We start from the raw sequence: 12009 nt of genomic DNA, 5'->3' as shown, positions 1-12009 counted from the left end.
CTGCTTCAAAATTCTCCTTCAGCAAGTCAAGTCTTAACTAGAAGTACGCACTCTCAAAGAGCACTGATTAAAAGGGGAAGATTTTGAATTACCTGTTGATTCAGCACCATGTGAACACCATGTGGTTTTATATCAACTGTAAATTCTCCCATGAAGTCCAGAATATCCTCGATGCTTGCTGTGTAGGGGAGGCCACGTAGACGAATACAATCTCTGGTACTTCCAGTGGCAATGAACGGCTGAGGTATCACAGGGATTATTGGAGCAGGGAGTGTTGAAATCAATGGCGTAGACATATATCTATTTAACACCTGGGATGTTGGAGGTGGAAAAAAGCTCTTCTAATTATTTAATATTTCTACAGTTTTGCAACATCACACCAACACAAGCATACACATGATGATGCATTGATGTTTCTGCAAGAATCTCTGCTAGTTTAGTACAGGGCTAGTGTCAGAACCTGACCCAATGTCAATAGCTGGAAGTGAGATCCTCTCTCAAAAAGGGATCAGTTTGCCAGGAGTCTCATCGAGAGCTGGCTGAAGACTAACCCTGTTGTGTCTTAGTGCCCTGTACTATTGAAACATCATAAAATATAAAGCAGGGCACACAAAACGCTGGGGGAACTCAGCAGGTCAGGGAGCATCTACGGAAAGGAATAAACATTCGACGTTTTGGGCCGAGACCCTTCATCAGGACTGGAATAAGGGGAGGGAAAGGAGTACAAGCCAAGTGGGTGGGGAGGGGGGGAATGAAGTGAGAAGCTGGGTGGTAATAGGTGGAAAATGTAAAGGGCTGATGGAGTCATTTAATAAAATACATGACTGATGAATCATTACAAGATAATTACCATTACTTTCACTGGGATAAAAATTTGAAAATCTATTGGAAGTTAGTACATTATAACCAGACACCACTTTGAGGCATCCACTTCAAAAAAAAAAAAACATTGTTAGAAAGAGATGCAACTCCAGATGTCTTTGCTAAGAACTACAGGCCACCCCCAGGACGCAGAGGCGATTGTAACCCAGTCGGCACACAAGTCAGAAATGCAACCGTGAACCAAGTTCCCAGGTGGCAGAAGAGGCCTGCAGCAGCTGACGAATCCTGCGGCATGGAACGTTGAGCCAGCACTTAAAGACAAATGTCTTATGAGCAGCTGTTTAATGTAAAGGTTAGACAGGACACCCCACCTTAAACTACAATTCACAGAAGTTGTCGCACCAGTCTTGATTGTGATCTGTACTTATCGCTTGCTGCAAGCAAAAGCTATGCAAAAAGACACTGTGCAAAACAACAGTCGCTCCACATCTTCCCTCAAGACTTTGCTTATGCAAATACTTCATTGGAACCAAGAAAAAAAGCATAAACCAGAGGCGAAACCTGCTAAAACTGGAACGATTCCTTCTTCTAGAAAGCAGATTCTAAAACAGCTTTCCAAAGTGAATGTAATGGACATTGTTCGTTTGAACGTTTGCAGTGTTAGGGGACGACTGCTCCCACTGAAATTATACCGGTTTTTCGGGAAACCTGCCTGTTCTGTGCCATTTTATGAGTTGAAATTACAGTGGAATGAGAAGGGTAGTGAATGGACAGAGGGACATGGACCCATAAAGACAAATACTTCTATCCATTCAAATTTAGTTAGAACAAAATAATGGTCAGTCCTGTACAAACATCACATGCAGGAAGGGATACATACCTGTTGAACTTCTGCTGCAGTGCTTCTGAACAATTCTATATAACGTTTCCCCAGTATTTCCTTGTGTTTCTTAAGTGCATTCTGAGCAAATTCTTCACATGCGAACAGTACAAATGCATCCCCAGTTGGTCTTCCATCAGGGTATTTCACAAAGAGGAGCCCCTCCTTTTCACCTGTAACAGGACACTCCTTTCCAAAGAAGCCGAGGACATCCTCCACTGTGGCCGTGAAAGGGAGGCCACGCATTCGTATTATAACCTGGTTTTCCTTTGACAAAAATTGTGCCACTTCATTTGAGGTACCTGCAATTTAAAATAAAATTCATAATGCAAGATACCAGTGTATCGTTTATACAACTGGCCCCCTTTTACTGGGTCAAAAATGATACATGCAGAAAACAAAAGACTACACAAATAAATCTCCAAACAAATCTTGAGCTGATCACAATGGAATTGCAAAACTTGATTACTAATGCTTACTTATTCAACAGTAATGTTATATAGTAATATGCCATACAATGACAGGAATGTTGTGAAATAACAGAATTTAAATCCAAATTCAACAGGAAGATGTTTAATCATACCCACAATTATTAGGAAATAAGACATGTGCTGCCAATGGAATCCTTGAAGGACTTTCCTCTCCAATAGTCTCCTCCTCACTAAGGGTTATGACAAAACACAAGGTGGACAAAATCTCAACTAAGTAAGACCACGTGCAGCTGACCATTAAAAACGCCAGAGTTTTGGTGCTGAACTAACTCGGGATGCTTGGTGAACAATAAATACTGGTCAGAGCTCCTCAGCAGCTTCCTTTCACCTTATTGCACCTCTGCAGCTGGAAACCTCATTCAGGTTTCATCTTTCGATATTGTTGCATTTGTCCGGTGTCTTACTGATCCATTCCTCCCATCCCACCTCCTGAGCCTGCTGATCCCATCCAAAAAAGCAAAGTGATTTTAGAAGAGTTATCCACGTTCCCTAGCCATTTCCATATTTCCAGCCGCAGTCACTGATGTTGAAGGACAAGCTCCTTCACAGAGAGGGGCTTTTATCTCCTACAGGCTGACTCCACAGAAGCTTTCTTCATCCCAGTTAATCAGCATTCCTCACTTGTTTTCCCTTTCTCTCCCACCCCACAGATATAATCACGGCCACGCAGACTTAATCAAATGAAAATACAGTGTTCTTCTCAGCGGTGATTGTGGTGTTGCAGTAGGACTGTTTGTGGTAGGTAGATACTTTATTGATCCCAAAGAAGTTCGTGTCACAGTAGCATTACAAGTGCACAGATATACAAATATTAGAAGTAAGAAACAATAAAAAATAAGTTATCTTAAAAATAAGATGTGCTACATTTCCAAGACAAAGATGACAAGATTTCCAAGTTCACGCTGGTAGTGCAAGAACTATCATAATATTATACAGTAACAAGTGCACACTCACAACGCCCAGATTATCCGCGACAGCAGGGTGTGCTAAACAGAGTTAATCAGAGCTCTGGTAAACAGAGGTTAATAATAGTCTAACAGGAGGGGGTCATCACTTCCCCGGCTATAGGCTGGCTCATTATGAATCCTAATGGCAGAGGGAAAGAATGACCTCTTTGGAGCAGCACAGTTGTCTTCGTCTATCGCTTTCAGCACTAGATACATGCTAGGTGATCGCTAGATAGGAAAAGCACTGAGAAACCACATATCGCGTGAGAACTGGCAAACCAAGTGTCAACCCAGTGAGCCAAAGACTCGGCTCTGTAACTTACTATGATTTTTTTTCAGCCAAGTCCCAGGCATAATGCATTAGAAGATATTTAAAACTCACAGCCAAATTAAAAATGTTTTTTGACCAGGAGTCTTTTTGTTTTACACCTCTTTTTTTTTAAAGCCATGAATTTTTGAAAACCTTACCTCCAGCTATTTTTAGGAATTCTTCTCCGGTGGCCTTGTATACCTGGAAAGGAAGTTTCATACAAATCAAACACTGATTTTAAAGGAGAAAACAAAGCTTAAAATGAGAAATTAAATAATAAACAAGAAATCTGCAGATGCTGGAAATCCAAAAGCAACACACACAAAATGCTGGAGGAACTCAGCAGGTGAGGCAGCATCTGTGGAAATGAATAAACAGTCGACATTTCAGGCCTAGACCCTTCATCAGGACTGGAAAGGGAGGGCGAAGGTGCCAAAATAATAAGATGGGGAAGGAGGGGAAGGGATTTTTTTCTTAAAAAAACCAAAAGGGTAATCAACATTCATGCCATCACGCTGAGGGGTAGCCAAATGGAATAAGGTGTTGCTCCTCTACCCTGAGAGTGGCCTCATTGTGGCACAAGAGAAGGCCATGGACTAACATCTCAGAATGGGAATAGGAATAAGAATTAAAATGGTTGACCACTGGGAATTTCCACAGTTGGCGCATGGAGTGGATATGCTCGACAAAGCGGTCCCCCAATTTACGATGGGTCTCATCGGTATACGGGAGGCCACAACGGGAGCACTGGATACAATAGATTGGCAGGCGAAGTGTTGGCTCAATTGGAAGGACTTTTTGGGCCCTGAGTAGAGGTGAGAGCGGAGGTGAATGGGTAGGGTGCTTGCAGGGATAAGTGCCAGAGATTAGTGGGGAGGGGTGAACGGACAAGGGAACCTCAGAGGGAGCGACCCCTGTGGAAAGTGGAGAATGAGGGTGGGGTGGGGAGAGACAGAATGTAAATATGCAGTTGGTGGTATAATCCCTTTGGAGATGGCGGTAATTGATGTTGGGTGTGGAGACTCTTGAGGTGGTAGTTTTGGGAAACAGGAACTCTATTCCCATTCAGTGGTGAAGGAACGGAAACCCTGTGTTTTGAAGGAGGACACCTCTAACGTCCTGGGAACATATGCAACTGAGATGAACGATTGGAGTAAAGGAAACAACATTTTTACAGGAGACAAGGTGGGAAGAGGTATTGTCAAAAGGTAGCCATGGGAATCAGTAGGATTGATCCCACCTCAATGTATCGGCTCCCCATATGATGTTTGTGTCTCTCCAGTGCAAGATCCCTCTGTTCGCGATTGATGAATCTGACAAGAGCTTCTCCATTTCTTCTTCCTTGAGAATTCAGGCACAGTGCAACACCACCCCTTCAATAAATCCAGAGAGATTCCATTAACAAAATATCATTTCATTCCAGTACCAATCCAACAGTAACAAACCCATTTAAAAAGCAAACACGAGGAAATCTGCAGATGCTGGAAATTCAAACAACACACACAAAATGCTGGTAGAACACAGCAGGTCAGGCAGCATCTATAGGGAGAAGCACTGTTGACATTTCGGGCCGAGACCTTTCGTCAGGACTAACCGAAAGGAAAGATAGTAAGAGATTTGAAAGTAGTGGGGGGAGGGGGAAATGCGAAATGATAGGAGAAGACCGGAGGGAGTGGGATGAAGCTAAGAGCTGGAAAGGTGATTGGCGAAAGTGATACAGAGCTGGAGAAGGGAAAGGATCATGGGACGGGAGGCCTCAGGAGAAAGGGGGAGGGGGCGAGCACCAGAGGGAGATGGAGAACAGGCAAACAACTAAATATGTCAGGGATGGGGTAAGAAGGGGAGGAGGGGCATTAACAGAAGTTAGAGAAGTCAATGTTCATGCCATCAGGTTGGAGGCTACCCAGCCGGTATATAAGGTGTTGTTCCTCCAACCTGAGTTTGGATTCATTTTGTCAATAGAGGAGGCCATGGATAGACTTATCAGAATGGGAATGGGACGTGGAATTAAAATTTGTGGCCACTGGGAGATCCTGCTTTCTCTGGCAGAACGAGCATAGGTGTTCCATGAAACGGTCTCCCAGTCTGCGTCTGGTCTCACCAATATATAAAAGGCCACACCGGGAGCACCAGACGCAGTATACCACACCAGCCAACTCACAGGTGAAGTGTCACCTCACCTGGAAGGACTGTCTAGGGCCCTGAATGGTGGTGAGGGAGGAAGTGTAAGGGCAGGTGTAGCACTTGTTCTGTTTACAAGGATAAGTGCCAGGAGGGAGATCGGTAGGAAGGGATGGGGGGGATGAGTGGACAAGGGAGTCGCGTAGGGAGTGATCCCTGCAGAAAGCAGAAAGAGGGGGGAGGGAAAGATGTGCTTGGTGGTGGGATCCCGTTGGAGGTGGCGGAAGTTATGGAGAATTATATGTTGGACCTGGAGGCTGGTGGGGTGGTAGGTAAGGACAAGGGGAACCCTATCCCGAGTGGGGTGGCAGGTGGATGGGGTGAGGGCGGATGAGCGGGAAATGGGAGAGATGCGTTTGAGAGCAGAGTTGATGGTGGAAGAAGGGAAGCCCCTTTGTTTAAAAAAGGAAGGCATCTCCTTCGTCCTGGAAAGAAAAGCCTCATCCTGAGAGCAGATGCGGCGGAGATGGAGGAATTGTGAGAAGGGGATAGCCTTCTTGCAAGACACAGGTTGGGAAGAGGAATAGTCCAGGTAGCTGTGAGAGTCTGTAGGTTTATAGTAACCCATTTAAAACTTGCTTTTAACAACTTAAGTATCATATCAATAATTGATTACCTAGATGCTACTCAACCATTCTGTGTACAATGCTGAGACATAATAAGGCATTGGTCAGACCACATTGTGAGCAGTTTTGGCCCCATATCTAAGAAAGTGCCTCTCGAAGTCCAACCCTGCATTCCCATCGTGAGAGGTGGAAAAGAGCGAGGCTGGCCAAGAGGGCTCTGGTGAAGCTGTGTAAGCCAATCCCCTGTATAGTGGACACAATGGATTGCAGAGCGTTGATAAACTCCAACCACACCTTCGATTTCAGAGGACGATGGAGGCGAGAGGTCATTGATGGCCCGTGTGCCACTCGGAGCTAAAGGCCCGAGTAATCTCTCATTGGCGAGGGTACAGAGGAGGTTCAAGAGAATGATCCCAAAAATAAAAGGGTTGATGTATAAGGTCTGTTTGATAGCTCTGGGCCTGTACTTGCTGAAATTTAGGAGACCATGGGGGAAGGGGGGGGGGGTAGAAATCTCATTGAAACATTTCGAACATTGAAAGACCTAGATGAAGTGGGGGTGCGGAGATGTTTCCTATAGTGGGGATTCTAGGGCCAGAGGACACAGCCTCAAAACAGAAGGACACCTTTTTAAGAACTGAGGAGGAACTTCGTTAGGCAAAAGGTGCCGAATCTGTGTGATTCATTGCCACAGACAGTTGTGAAGGCCAAGTCATAGGGTATGTTTAAAGTGAATATGATAGGTTCCTAATTAGTAAGGGTGTCAAAGGTTATAGGGAGAAATCAGGAGAACCGGGTTAAAAGGAATAATAAATCAGCCATGGAATGGCAGAACAGATTAAATGGGAATTCTACTCCTATATCTTAAGATAGAAGGATGAACACTTGCAGTTTTCCTTTTACAACTCATTTATCCATTGACCAGGAAGACCATAAGAATAATCCTCGATCTGTGCAGCTCCTCCCATGCTTTGGAATGGGTATTACAAACAGTCTAAGTACACTGATGTATTGGAAAATAAAAGTAAAGACTTCAGAGCAAGATTACTACACGAGAAGAACATCAGGGATTGCTGTGTCCTTTGTTTCACGTAAACACGGCCATCTCCTACCATTTTGGATGCAACGCTGCAGAACGATGGCTTGACATTCATGGCATGGCATTCTCCACAAAGACAGGACAGCCCACCATTTTAAAAGGTACAGGAGGTAGAGTATGCTTCATGATTAACTCATCAAGGTGCAGACATGGTGGTCCTTTCTCTGTCCAGCATCAATGACACCTTCAAAAGGTGATGTTCCAAAAAGGCAGCCGAGACACGCCTTCTCCTCATTACTACCATTGAGGTGGTGGCACATGCGTGCCTGAAGACATACGCTCAACAACTCATGAACAGCTTCTTCCTCTCTGCCGTCAGATTTCTGAATGGACAATGAATGCATGAACGCTGCATATTTCCCCCCCTTCCTGCACCATTTTTATACTTTTTGTAATTTATAGACTTTTTAAATTATGTATTGCAATGCTGCAAACCAAACCATATGCCAGTGATATTAAAATCGATTCTGATTAAATCACAGAAATAAAGAATCTCCATCCAGCAAAGCTAACAGTAGTAGGTGGAGATCCTATCAATTCAACTGCAGTTTCAACCCCATTAAGAATTAGTTGATAACAAGGTGACGCATGAACAATTACTGGCCCAAGAAGTGAATAATGGTTTTGGAGGAGGGGAGAGAGAAGAGAACAATCCCTCAGATAAATCTCTTGCCTTTTAAAAGAGAAAATCCAGAAAGCAAGAATCTTTCAATTTTCGTTTTGTGCAGTCAGTCACCAATAAAAGCCATCCACAACGTCCAATCCTCTTACACTTATCACAGACTGTGGAAATTTACACCTTCAGATATTTAATTCATACATTTTTTATGGATCAGGTCATCAATGCCAGCATTTATTGGAGGGTGGCGGTAAGCCATCCTTTGCAGGGACTTTCAGCAGCAATGGTGCGGAGAGAGTGACGATGGACTGGCAATGTACTTCAACATTAGGATGGTGTGCAACTTGGGCAACACGCAAATGTTGGCCTTTCCGTACAATGGAAGCCCCAATTCTTTTTGGAGTTCGTGAGTTTGGGATCTGGGTGGTGGGGTGGAGATGTGTCCCTACCAAAGGAGGTGGAGGTGCTCCTTCCCTCTGCTAACCTGCAGGTCTCCCTTGGGCAAGGCGTAGCACCTGCTTAGCACCCCCCCCCCCCCCCCCCCCCCCCCACAGCTGATCAGTTTCATGTGAAGACATGGGAGCAGGTGGTGGACAGCCGTATGAGCAGCCGGTGCATATCACAAGTCCTGGTTATGCAACCACCTGGCAGACAATCTCCAAGTAAGGATAACAGCTGGGGTCACCTGTCATATAAAGACACTGTCCAGAAAGTGGCAACGGCAAACCAGTTCTGTAGAAAACTTTGCAAGAACAATCATGGTCATGGAAAGGCAACGATCGCCCACATCATACAACACGCCTCATAACAAACCAACGAATTTTTGCTAAGTGCTGTTAGAGTAGCCTAATTGAGTAACAAAGGCAATTCTTTTAGGTGATACACATCACATACCTGTGGTCGACAGAAGGAATGTTTAGGGTGATGAGTACACAAAGAGACTAAATTATGTGGATGATGCTGAGCTGTAACCTTTATTCACCAAGGAGAGCACCATCTATCTCAGTATACTCACTATTTTCTTTGTTGGCATCAGGCAGAGAGTCACTTGCTACAAGGTATCGTGATCTGCTCATACAAAATCATAATATCTACTTGGCCCAGCTGAGATTTTGGTCAAAGATAATCTGGAGAACAGTGATGTCAGGAGATGTCAACTGAATGTAAAGGGTGTGTTATTGGATTCTCTTTGAGATGGTTATTGCCTGCAACTTGGGAGGGGTGAATGCCACCTGCCACTGATCTGCACATAACCAAATGTTGTCCTAGTCTTGCTACATACAGGCACGGGCTCCTCATTTTCTGAAAAGCTTTGTCCTGACAATGGAAGGAAAGGCTTTTGGTGAGATGGCAGCATGCTCTTACGCAGTGGTTTCTACAGGGTCAACCAAAGGGGTAATGGTCTTTTTTTTGAAGCGATCATAAGACCCTCCTGGACATTAAGAATGTAAAGTACTGCAGGTCTACCCCATCAGCAAGTTGCTTGTTGGCAGAGACACAGAAGGAGTCAGACATGATGCCGCCTGCGCCAGAGAAGCGCCAGAGAAGTGCCAGTGCATGAAGGAGGTGTGCAGACTATCAGAGCCTGATCATCTTAGCTGCTTTTCCTGTGTTCGCAAAACCTTGCTGGATATTGTTGGTGTGGAATGCTGCAAGTCCAATTCATTGGTTTATTAGTGAATGGTGGTGGGGGGGGGGGGGGGGGGGGTGGTTGCCAGGGGGGAAAACTACTTGGCCTCAGTTGTAGAGAGGACTAGATTGCAGCCGGCAAGGGGGAGGTGCTCCACAGGAGTGCCAGAGTCGGTGTGCATGCTGGAGTTTATTCACTCGGCAGAAGACAAGCTGTATTGTGTACGGCTGCAGACTGCTGCAGCGTTCATATTTTTTGTGTGACTATTTTACTGCTATCGTATACGTGCCTTGTGAGGTGCATGACTGTTGGCACTGTGTTTTACACCTTGGCCCTGAAGTAATGTCGTTTTGCTAGTCTGTATTCATAGGCATTCATGTATGGTTGAATGACAATTCAACTTGAACATGAAATTCACTGAAGGTGGTTGTGGCTGGCACAAATCCTGCAGTAATGTCCTGGAACCAGAATACAACTACTGCACCTTCCTTTGTGCAAAGTAAAATTCCAACTCCTTGATTTCATTCTATTCCCGTCTCAAGCTAATCTTTTTAAACATTCAATATATTGCTCTTTGTTGCAGACTGCTTTTTCTACAAAGATGGTCATTCATTCTCACTACCCTCCACTGATTCCCAGAAACACCTCTATTGTTTGTCCCAGTTCCCACTCTCCTGTTTACATCCCCCAATATCCTAATCACACTTCCACATCAATTCTCCCCTATTTTGCATTCCTCCTCTTTACCAGGAGCCACATGCCTTTAGTTGGCCGTGCATTCGCAGACAATCATCCTATGACAACGTCCAGGAAGGCTGTGAAAAGACGCAGCTAAGGGACTGAACAACCAAGAGCAACGTCAAATGATGTAGAATTACACCAGGTCAATCAGGGGTTAAAGAACATTGAGAGATTCGACTAACCACGAATTTGGCGACCCAGAGCTTCACAAAGCTTTAAATGTGAAAGCAAGGAAAAAGCATCAAATACAAACGCTTCAATTTTTTTAAAGAAAATTTAAAGTGGTAAAAGTGCATTGTTATGAATTACTGATTAATGGCAAAAGAAACTTATGATTAGTGCTCAAAGCATAAATGGATAATGTTATTTAATAATGCACAAGACCCTGTTATCAATTCCATCAAAGCTACTTGGAACATTTAAGGAATATTCAAGCACAAAAATCACAGAACAAAGTCCTGATGAATGGTATTGGCCCAAAATGCTGGCTCTTTATTCCTCTCCCTGGGCGCAGCCTGACCTGCTGAGTTCCTCCAGCATTCTATGTGTTATAAAGTTCGTAGAATCCTGATGGAGAGGCCGTAGAATTAGTCCCCAACCCCTTTTCTTTTCACTTTTATGTACCGTAGATTCCGGACTACAGAGCGCACCTGATTAAAAGCCGCTGGCTCTAATTTTAGAAATAAAATCAATTTTTTAATTGTACAGGCCGCACCGGATTTTAGGCCGCACCGGATTTCCGGCGGACCGGATTTTCGGCGCACTGGATTTTCGGCCGCAGGTGTCCCACGTTGTAATATGAGATATTTACACAGAAAGATATTACACGTGTTGGGCTTCAAATTCTGCCCTGTGTTCGTTTTGGAAGAGAGACAACCAACACCGGATTACAGTGCAGCGTGGCTTTATTGCAGAACGCGTTTTGCCTTCCCCTTACATTCTGCTCTTATTTATACTCCTTTTTCCCCCAAACCAAACCCTCGCTACACATATTTGGTAAGGCTAAACTTTGTTATACCTACCGGTATTTGGTAACATCGGACACTTGTGTCCTTATTGGCCCGATACCATTCACACACGAGTTTTACTGTTTTTTTGTTTACTGAATCGCTAGCAGTTTCGGTGCAGCGGAATCCTCAGTTTCGCTCCCTCCCTCCCTTGTACTGCTGTCTAATATCACGTGAGCCATTCCTGACCTGAAGCGGCAGTCCCAAATTAAATCCTAACACACGTGAGGATTTTTTAAACTTTTAATTAAATCCGTATGGTAACATAAACAAATACATATTGCAAATGCTTTTTTTCGAACCGTGCCTGTAACACGGCTACTTTTAAAATACATACCTATCGGTAACACACAAATTACGTTGGGTATACTTTTTTACTGAACAGTGCATGAACAACATTCCAACATCTCCTAACGACTGGTTAAAAAATATATATATTCTGCAGCCTACCAGGAAAAGTTATTGATCGCCTTCTTCATCTTCCTCCTGCGCACTAAAACCATCAAAGTCCTCTTCTTCAGTGTCCGAATTGAACAACCTCAGGATCTCATCACTCACTTCAATCTCTTCGTTGTCGCTCTCACTTGAGCGCACGCGATCCTCTTCATCACGCAGCAGTCCAGCCTTTCGAAACCCGTTGGTGATGGTGGATGTTGTGACATGGCTCCAAGCATTTAGGATCCACTGGCAGACTTGAGTTAAAGATGCTCTTCGCA

General features: G+C 44.3%; 1 protein-coding gene across 3 annotated transcripts in view; it reads right to left on the bottom strand.

Moving 5' to 3' along the window:
• The window catches only part of esrp2 (epithelial splicing regulatory protein 2), a 37792-nt gene that overhangs the window by 8763 nt on the left and 17020 nt on the right, over positions 1–12009 (bottom strand). For all 3 annotated transcript variants that reach the window (XM_073069942.1, XM_073069944.1, XM_073069943.1), the window contains 4 exons: positions 4691–4823; positions 3609–3651; positions 1703–2004; positions 93–311 (listed from right to left, as the gene is read on the bottom strand). In XM_073069942.1, coding sequence (XP_072926043.1) covers positions 93–311; positions 1703–2004; positions 3609–3651; positions 4691–4823 — 697 coding nt within the window. The remainder of the gene's footprint in view (positions 1–92; positions 312–1702; positions 2005–3608; positions 3652–4690; positions 4824–12009) is intronic.

The sequence above is a fragment of the Hemitrygon akajei genome, chromosome 17 (genome assembly GCF_048418815.1).
Source record: "Hemitrygon akajei chromosome 17, sHemAka1.3, whole genome shotgun sequence".
NCBI lineage: Eukaryota > Metazoa > Chordata > Chondrichthyes > Myliobatiformes > Dasyatidae > Hemitrygon > Hemitrygon akajei.
The sequence above is the reverse complement of the archived record's forward strand: the minus strand, read 5'-3'. Positions and strand labels throughout refer to the sequence as shown.